The sequence below is a fragment of the Procambarus clarkii genome, chromosome 78 (genome assembly GCF_040958095.1).
Source record: "Procambarus clarkii isolate CNS0578487 chromosome 78, FALCON_Pclarkii_2.0, whole genome shotgun sequence".
Classification (NCBI taxonomy): Eukaryota; Metazoa; Arthropoda; class Malacostraca; order Decapoda; family Cambaridae; genus Procambarus; species Procambarus clarkii.
In genome coordinates, this window is record NC_091227.1 from 12,727,691 (window position 1) to 12,747,119 (window position 19,429).

The 19,429-nt window shown below is 45.7% G+C and overlaps 1 protein-coding gene across 1 annotated transcript in view; it reads right to left on the reverse strand.

Moving 5' to 3' along the window:
* The window catches only part of RyR (Ryanodine receptor), a 374,701-nt gene that overhangs the window by 199,896 nt on the left and 155,376 nt on the right, over window positions 1–19,429 (reverse strand). Inside the window, exons 35-38 of the mRNA XM_069314342.1 lie at window positions 8,862–9,068; window positions 8,407–8,571; window positions 1,950–2,096; window positions 1,121–1,282 (exon numbers count right to left, since the gene is read on the reverse strand). Of these exons, the coding sequence (XP_069170443.1) occupies window positions 1,121–1,282; window positions 1,950–2,096; window positions 8,407–8,571; window positions 8,862–9,068 (681 nt within the window). The remainder of the gene's footprint in view (window positions 1–1,120; window positions 1,283–1,949; window positions 2,097–8,406; window positions 8,572–8,861; window positions 9,069–19,429) is intronic.

Here is a 19,429-nt window from a genome sequence, read left to right on the forward strand (position 1 = left end):
GTGGTGCAGTGGACCATTAAGAATATGGGTGATGGCGGTGCAGTGGACCATTAAGAATATGGGTGGTGGTGGTGGTGCAGTGGACCATTAAGAATATGGGTGATGGCGGTGCAGTGGACCATTAAGAATATGGGTGATCGCGGTGCAGTGGACCATTAAGAATATGGGTGATGGCAGTGCAGTGGACCATTAAGAATATGGGTGGTGGCTGTGCAGTGGACCATTAAGAATATGGGTGGTGGTGGTGCAGTGGACCATTAAGAATATGGGTGGTGGCGGTGCAGTGGACCATTAAGAATATGGGTGATGGTGGTGCAGTGGACCATTAAGAATATGGGTGATGGCGGTGCAGTGGACCATTAAGAATATGGGTGGTGGTGGTGGTGCAGTGGACCATTAAGAATATGGGTGATGGCGGTGCAGTGGACCATTAAGAATATGGGTGATCGCGGTGCAGTGGACCATTAAGAATATGGGTGATGGCTGTGCAGTGGACCATTAAGAATATGGGTGGTGGCTGTGCAGTGGACCATTAAGAATATGGGTGGTGGTTGTGCAGTGGACCATTAAGAATATGGGTGGTGGTGGTGGTGCAGTGGACCATTAAGAATATGGGTGGTGGCAGGGGAGTGGGCCATTAAGAATATGGGTGGTGGTGGTGGTGCAGTGGGCCATTAAGAATATGGGTGGTGGTGGTGCAGTGGACCATTAAGAATATGGGTGATGGTGGTGCAGTGGACCATTAAGAATATGGGTGATGGTGGTGCAGTGGACCATTAAGAATATGGGTGATGGTGGTGCAGTGGACCATTAAGAATATGGGTGATGGCGGTGCAGTGGACCATTAAGAATATGGGTGATGGTGGTGCAGTGGACTATTAAGAATATGGGTGGTGGCGGTGCAGTGGACCATTAAGAATATGGGTGGTGACGGGGAAGTGGGCCATTAAGAATATGGGTGGTGGCGGGGGAGTGGACCATTAAGAATATGGGTGGTGGTGCAGTGGACCATTAAGAATATGGGTGATGGTGGGGGAGTGGACCATTAAGAATGTGGGTGATGGCGGGAGAGTGGACCATTAAGAATGTGGGTGATGGCGGGGTAGTGGGCCATACTCACCTTGCTAAACAGTTCCGGGTCGTACTCCATCTTGGCGAGAGAATCAAAGATGTTTGTGAAGAGCATCATAGTGAGTCTCTTCTCCTCCTCGGAGGCGGTGCCGGGGGTGTTGGAGGAGGTGCCGTAGTACTTGCCGCACCTCTCGTAGTGCAGCGTCAGCAACTGAAAGGACAAAGTGCCACCAAAATTAACCATAACACTCTTACCAGTTAATATGAGCCTATACAGAAGAATTGGTTTCCTACTGTTGGAGATTGGAAGCCTGTTAATCTTATTTGATACTCCTCCCCTTTCCTCACAACACTTCCCTACTTCCATTGTACCTACTTATACTTAAGTGAATAGAGGCAACAGGTCAAGTTACCTGTTGCCTGTTACCTTCCTCAAACGTTACCTCCTGCCGGGGAATCGAACCCAGGACCATGCAATTGTGAGGTGACTGTTCTGACTACTGCACTAATCTTTCAGAGCAGGTTCGATGTGCATTGGCACCCTCTACTTTTCCTACTGTTACACAGCATTGTTACATACAAAAGGAGACAACAAGTGTTTTAAATATATTTAAATTGAAAAAAAAATGAGAAGAGGTTCACACAAACATAAGAAATTAACCATATCTGATAATTATTATTATTATTGTTTATTTTCTCCAAATATAATAATCCGCACGCCTTAAATTCTGCCATTAGGTGCCTGAAGACCAAGACTTTGCTCAATATTTATGATGTGCCGTCACTCCTGCTGCTGTAACAGTTATGGCCAAACTTATAACATAAGACACAATGTAATATAAGGCCAAGGTAGAGGGTGCGGGTAGAGTGTTGTGTACCCTGAGGGCGACGGTGGTGTACTCGGAGAGCTTGGACACGTCGATGGTCAGCTTACGCAGCAGCGGCAGGAGGGCCGCCGGCTGCATCTCTCTCGTCAGCGCTATCAGGAAGTCTGACACGGCCTCGCGCTGACCTTTGGTCAAAATCTGAGAAGGAAACAAGTTGAGTTGTTATATTTAGGAAGTAGGTTGTCATAAGTCGTCTTGGTATCTTCCCTAAGATTAAAAACACAATTTGTGTTTTATATAAAAACAAGATTCATACCAGAGTTGTACAGGCCGGGGGCCTCACTGCACACTATCTTCATTACTGTATTCATCTTCACCACACACTATCTTCATCACTGTACTAGCTTACCCGTAACTGTCATCACTACACAGTCTTCATCATTGCAACATATATTAACACAGTAATCACTGTATTCATCTACACCACCACACACGAGCATTCTCATTACTGTGTCAGTCTTCACTAACAACTGTCTTCCTCACTGTAATTATCTTAACTACACACACAACTATCATCACTCTTACCATCTACACTACACATTATCATCCTCAGCTGGAAGACGGCTAATGTAGTCCCAATATACAAAGTGGGTGACAGGCAAGAGGCACTGAACTACAGGCCAGTTTCCCTAACTTGTATACCATGCAAGGTGATGGAGAAGATCGTGAGGAAAAAGCTCGTAGAACATCTGGAGAGAAGGGACTTCGTGACACACCACCAGCATGGTTTCAGGGATGGCAAACATGTCTCACAGATTTAATAGAATTCTACGCCCAGGCGATAACACTTAAGCAAGAAACAGAAGGGTGGGCAGACTGCATTTTTTTTAGACTATCTGAAAACTGTGACACAGTAGAGGCTGATACGAAAGTTGAAGGAACAGACGGAGTAAAACGTAAGGTGCTCCAGTGGATATGAGAGAATCTAAGCGACAGGAAACTGAGTAACTGAGGGGGCAGACATCAGTGACGAGATGTCACCAGTGGAGTCCCACGGGCTCTGTACTTCGACCCACCCTGTTTTTGATGTATGTAAACGAGGGTACAGACTCATTCCTCTCAATGTTTGCTGATGATGCAAAAATTATGAGAATAATCAAGACAGATGAAGATACACAGAGACTACAGGACACCCGGGACAAACTGGAGGAATGGTCGAGAAAATGGCTACTAAAGATTAACTGAGGAAAGTGTAAAGAAATGAAATTAGGTGAAAGGAACAGATGCCTGAACATAAGGTGTTCTGAAATCTCACCTCACAGATCTGAAATCTGGGCGGTGAAATCCTGCAAGAGTCGAGTAGCAAAAAAGATCTAGGGGTTGATATCTCACCGAACCTTTCCCCAGAAGCCCACATCAAAAGGATATCATCAGCGGAAATATGCTAGACTGGCCAACATAAGAACTGCCTTTAGAATCGTATAAGAAATAATTCAGAACCTTGTATACTACTTATGTCTGACCAATCCTGGAATATGCAGCTCCAGCCTAGAGTCCATACCTAGTTAACCACAAGACAAAGTTAGAGAAGATTCAGAGGTATGCCACCAAACTAGTCACGGAACTTAGAGTTATAAGTTACGAGGAAAGGATACAGGAACTAAATCTCACGTCCCCTGGAAGACAGAAGAGTTAAGGGGAGACATGATTACAACCTACAAAATTCTCAGAGGAATTGACAGGGTGGACAAAGACAAATTATTTAGCATGGTTGGGACACGAAAGAAGGGACACAGGTGGAAACCGAGCACCCAAATGAGCCACAGAGACAATATAAATCATTTTTTCAGTGTTAGGATAGTTAACAAATGGAATGCATTAAGAAGTGATGTGGTGGAGGCTGACTCCATTCATAGTTTCAAATACAGAAAGCCCAATAAGCTCAGGAATCTGTAAACCTTTTGATTGACAGTTGAGAGGCAGGACCAAGGAGCCGAAGCTCCACCCCCGTACATATAACTAAGTGTACAACTAGGTGAGTACTAAAATCATCTTCACTACATGCTCCATTACTGAAACCATCTTCACTACCACTGGGTACCCCATCGATACCAAACCTTCCCTCTCCTTCACCATCTTCCCTACCCTTTCACCACCTACACTTCCATTCACCACCTTCAGTTCCCTTCACCACCTTCCTTATCCTTCATCCAACCCGTTCTCACACCAGGCTGTTTAAAGCAGCGGCCGTCCTCCCCAGACGCATTCATCAATTTTAACATACTGTGTATTAAAAATTGGTTTGTTCTCATATATAAATTAATATTCTTATACATAAAAATTGTATGTATAGTTTGGCGTAGGTTAGGTTAAGTGTTTAGGTCCTGTTGGTAATTGTATTTATACAACCCGTCCTCGACTCAAGTCCATTACATCCAGCGGTCGACCCCACAGACGCATTCATAATTTTTAACATGCTGTTCATTCAAAACGGGAATTTTCTCAAGTATACATTAATATTATAATATATTAGCATATTGTGTATATATAGATATAGGATAGGTTAGGTTAGTGTTTAGGTTCTGTTGGCGATTATTTGTATTTGTAGTACGTGGGTGAAGCATTTATAGCGTTGTGATTCGAACAAAATTCGTCAGTGAAGCACTTGTTCCGGATATGTTCGAACGTCAGCAGTTGTGAGTCGTGTGTAACCCGCTTTTCATTCATAAACAGGGGGTTTGGTGGGTGCATGGAATCACTTTTGGATCTTTATTTGGAGGACGGGCTGATTTATAAGTTCGTGGGTGAAGCATTTATAGAATTGTGGATAAACAGAGGACGTGAGCGAAGCACTTGTTCCGGAAGTGTTCGGACGTCATCAGTTGTGAGTCGTGTGTAAACCGATTTTCATTCGTAAACAGGTGGTTTGACGGCTGGATTAATGAGCTTGGATCTTTATATGCGAGAACGGGTTGCCTTCATCACCTTCCGCGCCTTCACCATCTATCCGACCTGTCACCACCACCTCGATCTTCACCACTATCAATTCATCCCTCTTAACAATTTCTACTGAACACTGTCATCGTCAATAAATAAACTACATTAGAGAAACTAATGTAGTTTCCCTCCCTCTCCCCTTTCCCTGTAGTAAAGGGTAGAGAGGGTAGTGACGGGTAAGGTGTAGAATAAGAAAGCTACAAAGAAATCACATTAACGTGATGTATAATAACCCGCGTCCTCGCACTAGGCTGGTTAAAGCAGCGGCCATCCTCCACAGACGCATTCATAAAGTTTAACTTACTGTGTATTAAAATTTGGTTGATTTTCATATATAATTCAATATTATTGTACGTAAAAATTATATGTACAGTTAGGCGTAGGTTAGGTTAGGTTAGGTTAGGTGTTTCGGCTCTGTTGGCGAGGATTTGTATTTAAAGTACGTGGGTGTAGCATTTATAGAATTGTGGTTCGAACAGAGGACGTGAGCGAAGCACTTGTTCCGGAAGTGTTCGGACGACTTCCGGAACAAGTGCTTTACTGACGAATTTTGTTCGAACCACAACGCTGTAAATGCTTCACCCACGTACCACAAATACAAAAAATCGCCAACAGAATGTAAACACCTACACTAACCTAACCTATGCTTATATATACACAGTATGCTAATATACTATAATATTAATTTATATTTGAGGAAATTCCTGTTTTGAATGAACAGCATGTAAAAATTGATGAATGCGTCTTTATGGTCGACCGCTGGATGGAATGGACTTGTCTAGAACGGGTTGCAGTCTCATGGCTCCTACTGAGTCTTCCCTTGTTCTTAAGGTGTGGTGGGAGTGTTAACTTGTTCTACAAACTGTGATGGGAGCGTTACCCGTTTCTTATAGGTAGGGTGGAAGTCTTTGCTTGTTCTTCAAGGCATTGGGGGTGTTACTTTGTTCTTCAGAGTGTGAAGGGAGTGTTACTTTGTTTTCAAAGCGAGATGGAAGTGTTACCTTGCTTTTCAAGATGTGATGGGGTATTTGTTCTTCAGGTGTGGTGGGATGTTACAATGTTCTACAAGGGTGGAAGTGTTACAATGTTCTACAAGATGTGGTGGAAGTGTTACATTGTTCTACAAGGTGTGATAGAAGTGTTACAAACTTTACATTGTTCTAAAAGATGTGGTGGAAGTGTTACAATGTTCTACAAAGTGTGGTGGAAGTGTTACGTTGCTCTACAGGGTGTGGTGGGTGTGTCATAATATTCCACAGGGTGTGGTGGGAGTGTCAATGTTCCACAGGGTGTGGTGGGAGTGTCATAATGTTCCACTGGGTGTGGTGGGTGTGTCAATGTTCCACAGGGTGTGGTGGGTGTGTCATAATGTTCCACAGGGTGTAGTGGGTGTGTCAATGTTCCACAGGGTGTGGTGGGTGTGTCATAATGTTCCACAGGGTGTAGTGGGTGTGTCAATGTTCCACAGGGTGTGGTGGGTGTGTCATAATGTTCCACAGGGTGTAGTGGGTGTGTCAATGTTCCACAGGGTGTGGTGGGTGTGTCATAATGTTCCACAGGGTGTGGTGGGTGTGTCAATGTTCCACAGGGTGTGGTGGGTGTGTCAATGTTCCACAGGGTGTGGTGGGTGTGTCAATGTTCCACAGGGTGTGGTGGGAGCGTCACAGTGTTCCACAGGGTGTGGAGGGAGCGTCACAGTGTTCCACAGGGTGTGGTGGGAGCGTCACAGTGTTCCACAGCGTGTGGTGGGAGCGTCACAGTGTTCCACAGGGTGTGGCGGGAGTGTCACAGTGTTCCACAGGGTGTGGTGGGAGTATCACAGTGTTCCACAGGGTGTGGTGGGAGTGTTACAGTGTTCCACAGGGGTGTGGCGGGAGTGTCACAGTGTTCCACAGGGTGTGGCGGGAGTGTCAGTGTTCCTCAGGGTGTGGCGGGAGTGTCAGTGTTCCACAGGGTGTGGCGGGAGTGTCAGTGTTCCTCAGGGTGTGGCGGGAGTGTCAGTGTTCCACAGGGTGTGGCGGGAGTGTCAGTGTTCCACAGTGTGTGGCGGGTGTCACAGTGTTCCACAGCGTGTGGCGGGTGTCACAGTGTTCCACAGGGTGTGGCGGGAGTGTCAGTGTTCCACAGTGTGTGGCGGGAGTGTTACAGTGTTCCACAGGGTGTGGCGGGTGTCACAGTGCTCCACAGGGTGTGGTGGGAGCGTCATAATGTTCCACAGGGTGTGGTGGGAGTGTCACAGTGTTCCACAGGGTGTGGCGGGAGTGTCAGTGTTCCACAGGGTGTGGCGGGAGTGTCAGTGTTCCACAGTGTGTAGCGGGAGTGTCAGTGTTCCACAGGATGTGGCGGGTGTCACAGTGTTCCACAGGATGTGGCGGGTGTCACAGTGTTCCTCAGGGTGTGGTGGGAGTGTTACAGTGTTCCACAGGATGTGGTGGGAGTGTCACAGTGTTCCTCAGGGTGTGGTGGGAGTGATACAGTGTTCCACAGGGTGTGGTGGGAGTGTCACAGTGTTCCTCAGGGTGTGGTGGGAGTGATACAGTGTTCCACAGGATGTGGCGGGTGTCACAGTGTTCCTCAGGGTGTGGTGGGAGTGTCACAGTGTTCCACAGGGGTGTGGCGGGAGTGTCACAGTGTTCCTCAGGGTGTGGTGGGAGTGATACAGTGTTCCACAGGGCGTGGTGGGAGTGTTACAGTGTTCCACAGGGTGTGGTGGGAGTGTCACAGTGTTCCTCAGGGTGTGGTGGGAGTGTCACAGTGTTCCACAGGGTGTGGTAGGAGTGTCACAGTGTTCCACAAGGTGTGGTGGGAGCGTCATAGTGTTCCCCAGGGGTGTGGTGGGTGTGTCACAGTGTTCCACAGGGTGTGGCGGGAGTGTAACAGTGTTCCACAGGGTGTGGTGGGAGTGTTACAGTGTTCCACAGGGTGTGGTGGGAGTGTCACAGTGTTGCACAGGGTGTGGTGGGTGTCACAGTGTTCCACAGGGTGTGGTGGGAGTGTCAGTGTTCCACAGGGTGTGGTGGGTGTCACAGTGTTCCACAGGATGTGGCGGGTGTCACAGTGTTCCATAGGGTGTGGTGGGAGTGTCACAGTGTTCCACAGGGTGTTGCGGGTGTCACAGTGTTCCACAGGATGTGGCGGGTGTCAGAGTTCCACAGGGGTGTGGCGGGAGTGTCACAATGTTCCACAGGGTGTGGTGGGAGCGTCATAGTGTTCCACAGGGGTGTGGTGGAAGTGTTACAGTGTTCCACATTGTGTGGTGGGAGTGTCACAGCGTTCCACAGGGTGTGGTGGGAGTGTCACAGTGTTCCACAGGGTTTGGCGAGTGTCAGTGTTCCACAGGGTGTGGTGGGAGTGTCACAGTGTTCCACAGGGTGTGGTGGGAGTGTCACAGTGTTCCACAGGGTGTGGTGGGAGTGTCACAGTGTTCCACTTGGTGTGGTGGGAGTGTCACAGTGTTCCTCAGGGTGTGGCGGGAATGTCACAGTGTTCCACAGGGTGTGGTGGGAGTCACCTTGCACTTGGAGAGGCGGTAGACGGTGTGGAGCGTGGCGTCAAGGAGCGGGGCGTGCTGGTCAGCCTCAGCGTAGAAGCTGGAGTGAGAGATGAGGGCGGGCAGGATGGAGTTACCAATGTAACGGTTGAGGGCCAAGCCCATCTCCGACTCCGTCCCGTCTGACTGTAGGGTAACACAGTAAGGGATCACATTAGTGAGAGCTGTCGTGTAAATGAGCACCTCCAACACCCCAACATAGGCCATATTAATATACAGTTTGCATCAGAGTCGTCTGGAGAAGCATCAGGAGACAGCGCTAGTATTGAAAGGACTGAAATTAGCATTGCTACTCTTAAAGAATTAAATTTTTAGCTTTTTTGTGCATGAAAACATTGTCTCAAATATTTCTACATAATCTGATGTCTATCAAAATTGGTTATGTAGAGTAAAGAAGTTATGTAAGCATGAGGAACCTTATCTAGCGAGGTGGCGGCGCGGAGGTCGGGCAGGAAGGCGTCCTCCAGGAGACGGAAGAAGAGCTCCACATTGTCCATGCCGTAGACACGCTCCAAGAAGAGCACAACACTCTGCTTGTGTGCTGGGATCAGGCCGGGAGGGATGTCGCTGCGGCCTTCCTCCGCCGCTGTCGTCGACAGAGTGAAGCGCAGCGACAAAACACCCTAAAAAGGCAATCATTCACATTTTAATTTTTTTTATTAATCTCAATTAAGGGACTGACTGTGTGTGTTTATTCACCTAGTTGTGCTTGCGGGGGTTGAGCTCTGCTCTTTCGGTCTGCCTCTCAACTGTCAATCAATCAACTGTTTTTTTGCAGGCGATGAGTCACAATAACGTGGCTGAAGTATGTTGACCAGACCACACACTAGAAATTGAAGGGACGACGACGTTTCGGTCCGTCCTGGACCATTCTCAAGTCGATTGTCTTCAATTTCTAGTGTGTGGTCTGGTCAACAACTGTTTTTTTCCCTACACACACATAACCCCTGAGGAAACAGCCCATAACAGCTGTCTAACTCCCAGGTACCTATTTATTGCTAGGTAAATACTGTGTGTGTGTGTGTGTGTGTGTGTGTGTGTGTGTGTGTGTGTGTGTGTGTGTGTGTGTGTGTGTGTGTGTGTGTGTGTGTGTGTGTGTAATTACCTAAGTAATTACCTAAGTGTAGTTACAGGATGAGAGCTACGCTCGTGGTGTCCCGTCTTCCCAGCCCTCTTTGTCATATAACGCTTTGAAACTACTGACGGTCTTGGCCTCCACCACCTTCTCACTTAACTTGTTCCAACCGTCTACCACTCTATTTGCGAAGGTGAATTTTCTTATATTTCTTCGGCATCTGTGTTTAGCTAGTTTAAATCAATGACCTCTTGTTCTTGAAGTGCCAGGTCTCAGGAAATCTTCCCTGTCGATTTTATCAATTCCTGTTACTATTTTGTATGTAGTGATCATATCACCTCTTTTTCTTCTGTCTTCTAGTTTTGGCATGTTTAATGCTTCCAACCTCTCCTCGTAGCTCTTGCCCTTCAGTTCTGGGAGCCACTTCGTAGCATGTCTTTGCACCTTTTCCAGTTTGTTGATGTGCTTCTTAAGATATGGACACCACACAACAACTGCATATTCTAGCTTTGGCCTAACAAAAGTCATGAACAATTTCTTTAGAATATCGCCATCCATGTATTTAAATGCAATTCTGAAGTTAGAAAGCATCGCATAGGCTCCTTGCACAATATTCTTTATGTGGTCCTCAGGTGATAGTTTTCTATCTAGAACCACCCCTAGATCTCTTTCTTTATCAGAATTCTTTAAAGATTTCTCACATAATATATAGGTTGTATGGGGTCTATGTTCTCCTGTTCCACATTCCATAACATGACATTTATTAACATTAAATTCCATTTGCCAGGTGGTGCTCCATATACTTATTTTGTCCAGGTCTTCTTGAAGGGCATGACAATCATCTAAATTTCTTATCCTTCCTATTATCTTAGCATCATCAGCAAACATGTTCATATAATTCTGTATACCAACTGGTAGATCATTTATGTACACAATAAACATCACTGGTGCAAGAACTGAACCCTGTGGTACTCCACTTGTGACATTTCTCCATTCCGATACATTGCCTCTGATTACTGCCCTCATTTTTCTATCAGTCAGAAAATTTTCATCCATGATAGAAGCTTACCTGTCACCCCTCCAATATTTTCCAGTTTCCAGAACAACCTCTTATGTGGAACTCTGTCGAAAGCCTTTTTTAGGTCCAGATAGATGCAGTCAACCCAACCATCTCTTTCCTGTAATATCTCTGTGGCTCGATCATAGAAACTGAGTAAATTCGATACACAGGATCTTCCAGATCGAAAACCATACTGTCTATCTGATATTATATCATTTCTCTCTAGGTGTTCTACCCATTTAGTTTTGATTAGCTTTTCCAATACTTTCACTATTACACTTGTCAATGATACAGGTCTATAATTGAGGGGGTCTTCCCTGCTGCCACTTTTGTAGATTGGAACTATGTTAGCCTGTTTCCACCCGTCTGCTACGATTCCTGTACACAGGGATGCCTGAAAGATCAGGTGAAGTGGAATGCTGAGCTCAGATGCAAATTCTCTCAGAACCCATGGTGAAACGCCATCTGGGCCAGCTGCTTTGTTCTTACCGAGCTCCTTGAGCATTTTTTCCACTTCGTCTCTAGACACCTCTATGTGTTCTATGTTGTTCTCTGGAATTCTTATTGTGTCTGGTTCTCTGAAGATTTCATTTTGTACAAACACACTTTGGAACTTTTCATTTAATGTTTCACACATTTCCTTTTCATTTTCCGTGAATCTGTTTCCCATTTTCAACCTCTGGATATTATCCTTTACCTGCAATTTGTTGTTTATGAATTTGTAGAATAGGCCCGGTTCTGTTTTACATTTATCTGCTATCCCTTTTTCAAAATTTCTTTCTGCCTCTCTCCTTACTGCTGTATAGTTGTTTCTCACATCTTTGTATCGCTGGTATGTTTGGGGGTTTGGCCTCTTCCTATACTGATTCCATTTTTGTGTCTTTTGGTCTCTTGCCCTCTCACAATTTCTGTCGAACCAATCCTGTTTTCTGGCCCTGCATCTCTGTTTTGGTATGAATGTTTGTGTGCCTTCCTCGTATAGTTTTAAAAATTTGGCATACATTTCATTTACTTCCCTGCCTAGCAACAATTCTGTCCAATTACACTCATTAAAAAAATTTCGAAGTTCCCCATAGTTGCCTCTCCTAAAATCGAGTTTATCAACTGTTTCAATGTCCCCATTTTCTTCTAGATGATATCTTAAAGCATATTTAATGTCTAACAGGACGTGATCACTCTTTCCCAAGGGAGGAAGGTACTGGATGTCAAAAATCTCTTCTTTCCTGGTGAATACTAGATCCAGTACTGACGGTACATCTCCTTCCCTCATTCTTGTGGCTTGCTTTATGTGTTGATACAAGAATGTCTCCAGAATGAGGTTCACAAATCTGCATGTCCAAAAGTCCTCCGTTCTTGCTTCATAGGCCTCCCAGTCTATTGCTCTAAAGTTGAAGTCCCCCAGTATCAACAGTCGTGATTTATCTTTATCTGCTTGTACAATAATATCTCTCATGACCATTATGAGGCCCTCTCGTTTGTCATCCAGTTCTTCCTTTGTCCATGTGTTGCTTGCTGGTGGGCTGTAGGTATTTACAATTATCAGCTTATCATCCTGATTCCAGACCTGCAATGCCATTATGTCAATATCTCGAGGGTTTTCAAATATTAACTCTTTTACCTTCAGGTGTTTTTTCACCAGTACAGCCACTCCTCCTCCCTTCCTAGTTTTCCTGTCACGTCTCCAAACTGAGTAGCCTCTTGGGAATATGACTTCATTTATTATATTTCCTTCAAGTTTCGTCTCTGATAATGCAACAATATCTGGGACCCTAAGCTGGATTATATCTTGCAACTCCAAAGTTTTTGACCTCACTCCATCTATGTTGGTATATACAATTTTCAGGAACATGTTCCCTTTTCCTTTGCTCTTTACTCCCCCTTCCACTACTGATCTTGTTGCTTTGTTTTTATGTACCATTTCACAAGCTTTCCAGTCCCTGTCACTTTGTAAAAAAAAGAATTTCTGTCTTCTTCATTTCTATCCCCATTTAGACGTTTTGCCTCAATTAGGTTCATTTTCAGCTTTTCTCTGTCTTCCTTGGAGAGGTCTTGTCTTATTGACCAAAATTTGCCAACCTCATCACTCTGCAGTTTCCTGGCATTTCTTAGCACTTCCATCATGTTTTTCACTCCATTAAACGTCACCCTTAAGGGGCGGTTCTTTTCTTTCTCATATTTTCCTATTCTTCTAAAATCACTGACATTTTCCTTTGAGCCTTCTCCTAAACCTACTATTTTCTCTATGATTTTCATCTCTTCTGCCGCTCGGTCCACCCTAGATGAAATTTCCTTCTCTAAACATCCAAAAATGATTATGGACTTAGTTCTATCTGCAGTGTTTTGTACCAGTTTACTGTTGGTAACCAGTTCTTTCCTAATTGCTTGCCTAATTTCTGCTTCTTGTTGGTCATTTCTGGTTTTGACTTCCGAACACACTTCTTTGATAGTCTCTTTCTCTTTTACAACTTCAGCATATGTCGATTTTATTTCTTCTTTATACTTTTCTATTTCTTTATTCACCTCCTCTATGTGAGTTGTCAGTGAAGTTTCCAGTTGGAGATCCTTACCTAACTCTATGTTAGCCCTTAGGCTTGCTTGGAGTTGTTCACCATATGAGTCTATTTTCTTGTTTATTTCTTCAAAGTCACCACACTTCACTTTCCATGCCTCATTTTCTTTCACTAGTTCCTTGATTTGCTCCTCCTGATTTGTTACCTTGTCTGTTAATGCAGTAATAATCTTACCTTGTTGCAGCATACTCCCTTTTAGAGTGCAAAGCTCACTCCAAAGAGCTCCATTGTCCTCTTCCAATTTAAGCACTTTTTCTTCATACTTCTTTTGCATATCCTCAATTATCTCTAATTGTGCGTGTGTGTGTGTGTGTGTATGTGTGTGTGTGTGTACTCACCTAGTTGTACTCACCTAGTTGTGTTTGCGGGGGTTGAGCTGTGGCTCTTTGGTCCCGCCTCTCAACCGTCAATCAACAGGTGTACAGATTCCTGAGCCTATCGGGCTCTGTCATATCTACATTTGAAACTGTGTATGGAGTCAGCCTCCACCACATCACTTCCTAATGCATTCCATTTGTCAACCACTCTGACACTAAAAAAGTTCTTTCTAATATCTCTGTGGCTCATTTGGGCACTCAGTTTCCACCTGTGTCCCCTTGTGCGTGTTCCCCTTGTGTTAAATAGACTGTCTTTATCTACCCTATCAATTCCCTTCAGAATCTTGAATGTGGTGATCATGTCCCCCCTAACTCTTCTGTCTTCCAGCGAAGTGAGGTTTAATTCCCGTAGTCTCTCCTCGTAGCTCATACCTCTCAGCTCGGGTACTAGTCTGGTGGCAAACCTTTGAATCTTTTCCACTTTAGTCTTATCCTTGACTAGATATGGACTCCATGCTGGGGCTGCATACTCCAGGATTGGCCTGACATATGTGGTATACAAAGTTCTGAATGATTCTTTAAACAAGTTTCTGAATGCCGTTCGTATGTTGGCCAGCCTGGCATATGCCGCTGATGTTATCCGCTTGATATGTGCTGCAGGAGACAGGTCTGGCGTGATATCAACCCCCAAGTCTTTTTCCTTCTCTGACTCCTGAAGAATTTCCTCTCCCAGATGATACCTTGTATCAGGCCTCCTGCTCCCTACACCTATCTTCATTACATTACATTTGGTTGGGTTAAACTCTAACAACCATTTGTTCGACCATTCCTTCAGCTTGTCTAGGTCTTCTTGAAGCCTCAAACAGTCCTCTTCTGTTTTAATCCTTCTCATAATTTTAGCATCGTCCGCAAACATTGAGAGAAATGAATCGATACCCTTCGGGAGATCATTTACATCATTTACGTGTGTGAGTGTGTGTGTGTGTGTGTGTGTGTGTGTGTGTGTGTACTCACCTAATTGTACTCACCTAATTGTGCTTGCGGGGGTTGAGCTGTGGCTCTTTGGTCCCGCCTCTCAACCGTCAATCAACTGGTGTACAGATTCCTGAGCCTATTGGGCTCTATCATATCTACATTTGAAACTGTGTATGGAGTCAGCCTCCACCACATCACTTCCTAATGCATTCCATTTACTAACTATTCTAACACTGAAAAAGTTCTTTCTAACGTCTCTGTGGCTCATTTGGGTACTCAGCTTCCACCTGTGTCCCCTTGTTCGCGTCCCACCAGTGTTGAATAGTTCATCCTTGTTTACCCGGTCGATTCCCCTGAGGATTTTGTAGGTTGTGATCATGTCCCCCCTTACTCTTCTGTCTTCCAGTGTCGTAAGGTGCATTTCCCGCAGCCTTTCCTTATAACTCATGCCTCTTAGTTGTGTGTGTGTGTGTGTGTGTGTGTGTGTGTGTGTGTGTGTGTGTGTGTGTGTGTGTGTGTGTGTGTGTGTGTGTGTGTGTGTACTCACCTAGTTGTGTTTGCGGGGGTTGAGCTCTGGCTCTTTGGTCCCGCTTCTCAACCATCAATCAACAGGTGTACAGATTCCTGAGCCTATCGGGCTCTGTCATATCTGCACTTGAAACTGTGTATGGAGTCAGCCTCCACCACATCACTTCGTAATGCATTCCATTTGTCAACCACTCTGACACTAAAAAAGTTCTTTCTGATATCTCTGTGGCTCATTTGGGCACTCAGTTTCCACCTGTGTCCCCTTGTGAGTGTTCCCCTTGTGCTAAATAGACTGTCTTTATCTACCCTATCAATTCCCTTCAGAATCTTGAATGTGGTGATCATGTCCCCCCTAACTCTTCTGTCTTCCAGCGAAGTGAGGTTTAATTCCCGTAGTCTCTCCTCGTAGCTCATACCTCTCAGCTCGGGTACTAGTCTGGTGGCAAACCTTTGAACCTTTTCCAGTTTAGTCTTATCCTTGACTAGATATGGACTCCATGCTGGGGCTGCATACTCCAGGATTGGCCTGACATATGTGGTATACAAAGTTCTGAATGATTCTTTACACAAGTTTCTGAATGCCGTTCGTATGTTGGCCAGCCTGGCATATGCCGCTGATGTTATCCGCTTGATATGTGCTGCAGGAGACAGGTCTGGCGTGATATCAACCCCCAAGTCTTTTTCCCTTCTCTGACTCCTGAAGAATTTCCTCTCCCAGATGATACCTTGTATCTGGCCTCCTGCTCCCTACACCTATCTTCATTACATTATATTTGGTTGGGTTAAACTCTAACAACCATTTGTTCAACCATTCCTTCAGCTTGTCTAGGTCTTCTTGAAGCCTCAAACAGTCCTCTTCTGTTTTAATCCTTCTCATAATTTTAGCATCGTCTGCAAACATTGAGAGAAATGAATCGATACCCTCTGGGAGATCATTTACATATATCAGAAACAAGATAGGACCGAGTACAGAGCCCTGTGGGACTCCACTGGTGACTTCACGCCAATCGGAGGTCTCACCCCTCACCGTAACTCTCTGCTTCCTATTGCTTAGATACTCCCTTATCCACTGGAGCACCTTACCAGCTACACCTGCCTGTCTCTCCAGCTTATATACCAGCCTCTTATGCGGTACTGTGTCAAAGGCTTTCCGACAATCCAAGAAAATGCAGTCCGCCCAGCCCTCTCTTTCTTGCTTAATCTTTGTCACCTGATCGTAGAATTCTATCAAGCCTGTAAGGCAAGATTTACCCTCCCTGAACCCATGTTGGCGATTTGTCACGAAGTCCCTTCTCTCCAGATGTGTTACCAGGTTTTTTCTCACGATCTTCTCCATCACCTTGCATGGTATACAAGTCAAGGACACTGGCCTGTAGTTCAGTGCCTCTTGCCTGTCGCCCTTTTTGTATATTGGGACCACATTCGCCGTCTTCCATATTTCTGGTAGGTCTCCCGTCTCCTGTGACCTACTATACACTATGGAGAGTGGCAAGCAAAGTGCCTCTGCACACTCTTTCAGTATCCATGGTGAGATCCCATCTGGACCAACAGCCTTTCTAACATCCAGATCCAGCAGGTGTCTCTTGACCTCCTCTCTCGTAATTTCGAACTCTTCCAAGGCTGCCTGGTTTACCTCCCTTTCTCCTAGCACAGTGACCGCACCTTGTTCTATTGTGAAGACCTCCTGGAACCTCTTGTTGAGTTCTTCACACACCTCTCTGTCATTCTCTGTATACCTGTCCTCGCCTGTTCGAAGTTTCAATACCTGTTCTTTCACTGTGTTTTCCTTCTGATGTGACTGTGGAGTAGCTTTGGTTCGGTCTTGGCTTTGTTTGCTATATCATTTTCAAAACTTTTTTCTGCTTCTCTTCTCACCCTGATGTACTCATTCCTGGTTCTCTGGTATCTCTCTCTGCTTTCTGGTGTTCTGTTATTCCGGAAGTTCCTCCACGCCCTTTTGTTCAGTTTCTTCGCTTCCATACATGCCCTATTATACCATGGATTCTTCTGTTGCTTCTCGGATTTTTCCCTTTGGGCCAGGATGAACATGTTTACTGCCTCCTGACACTTTTGGGTAACATAGTCCATCATAACCTGTACGGACTTATCTCTGAGGTCTGTGTCCCAAGGTATTTCACTTAGGAAACTTCTCATCTGTTCATAATTTCCCTTTCGGTATGCCAGCCTTTTGATTCCTAGTTCTTTTTTGGGGGAGATAAGTCCTAGCTCTACCAGGTACTCAAAGTTCAATACACTGTGGTCACTCATTCCCAAGGGCGCTTCCATCTTAACTTCTCTTATATCCCACTCATTTAGGGTAAATATCAAATCAAGCATTGCTGGTTCATCTTCTCCTCTCATTCTTGTTGGTTCTGTGATGTGCTGGCTTAGAAAGTTTCTTGTTGCCACGTCCAGCAGCTTAGCCCTCCATGTTTCTGGTCCTCCATGCGGGTCTCTGTTCTTCCAATCTATCTTCCCATGGTTGAAGTCTCCCATAATTAGTAGTCCAGATCCATTCCTGCTAGCAACAGAAGCTGCTCTTTCTATTATGTTAATGGTGGCCATGTTGTTTCTATCATATTCCTGTCTAGGTCGGTCGGCCGAGCGGACAGCACGCTGGACTTGTGATCCTGTGGTCCTGGGTTCGATCCCAGGCGCCGGCGAGAAACATTGGGCAGAGTTTCTTTCACCCTTTAGGGGGCCTCGTAGCCTGGTGGATAGCGCGCAGGATTCGTAATTCTGTGGCGCGGGTTCGATTCCCGCACGAGGCAAAAACAAATGGGCAAAGTTTCTTTCACCCTGAATGCCCCTGTTACCTAGCAGTAAATAGGTACCTGGGAGTTAGTCAGCTGTCACGGGCTGCTTCCTGGGGGCGGAGGCCTGGTCGAGGACCGGGCCGCGGGGACACTAAAAAGCCCCGAAATCATCTCAAGATAACCTCAAGATAACCCTATGCCCCTGTTACCTAGCAGTAAAAATAGGTACCTGGGTATTAGTCAGCTGTCACGGGCTGCTTCCTGGGGGTGGAGGCCTGGTCGAGGACCGGGCCGCGGGGACACTAAAAAGCCCCGAAATCATCTCAAGATAACCTCAAGATAGGTCTTCCGTCATTTGGTTGTGGATTATATATGACTACGACTATAATTTTTTTCCGTCCAATTGTTACAGTACCTGCTATGTAGTCACTGAAACCTTCACAGCCCTGAATATCCATCTCCTCAAAATCCCAGCCTTTTCTTACCAGCAGAGCTACACCACCCCCACCTCTTCCTTCCCTCTCTTTCCTCATAACATAATAGTCCTGTGGGAACACTGCGTTTGTTATCGTTTTCGTGATCTTTGTTTCTGTGAGGGCTATTATGTCTGGGTTTTCCTCTAGTACCTGTTCTCCAAGCTCATTTGCTTTATTTGTAATTCCATCTATGTTAGTGTACATCGCTTTGAGGCTCACTTTCTTCTGTCCCTTCTCAAATCGCCTCCTTGGTGAGTGTTCTGCTGGTGGGGGAGGCTGTTCCATGGGTGTGAGGACCTGTGAGGTGGATAACAGGGTCTCAGAGGATACTGGGATGAGGTGCGGGGGATCCGGTGAAGGGGGAGGGACAGGGAGGGTATGGGGTGAAAGGGGAGGGAGGACTCAGGAGGAGGGGAGGGGTAGAAGGGTGGGGATTGGGTGTAGGGGGAGGGAGATTTGGCTGAACATTTGAGTGGGGGCAGGGAGGGTTTGGGGTAGGGGGGTTTTCTATGCAGAGGAGGGAGGCGGGGTTGTCCTCCCTTCTGGTGTTACTGGGTAGCTGGTTGTGGGTTCCCCCCTCGCTTCTGGGGGGTGTTGTGTTGGGAGCTGTGACTTCCTGGTTTTCCCCTCTCGCCCTGCGCCTCTTCCTTGCTTCTGCTGCCATGGCTTGTCATGTCTCTCTGGAGGAATACATTTTTTAATTTTCCCACGTTTTTCAGGGAGCTATTCCTTGATAGGATCTTCTCCTTTGTGCTCTCGTTTGCAAACACTATCTTTATCATTCGGTCTCGGTCTTTGTTGTACCAACCTAGCCTGAAAAACCTTCTCACTGCTATGCTCATCCCCTTCCATGTCAAGTGCCTTTAGTACTTCATTCACTGCTGCTTTGTCCTTGTCATTCCACTCTGTCCTATTAGAGCCTTCCTGCTCTTTAATACCCACAGCATCCACTGATCTGTTCCTTTCCAGCAGTTGGCTAGTGGAGCGTGCCGCCTCCTGTGAGGTGGCTGCTTTCATGGCCACCTTCATCACTGCGGTCATTACTTCAGAGTTATTTTTTTTTAGTATTTCCGCAAATGTTGCTTTTATTGTGGCATTCTCATCCAAAAAACTATTACCACCTTCTCCCTGGATGGTTTTCTGATTCTCAGCCTCGATACCATTCTCTATGAGGGCTCTAATCTCCTCCTTTGCTGCTGTCAGCTCTCTTTTCAGGTTGCTTATTTC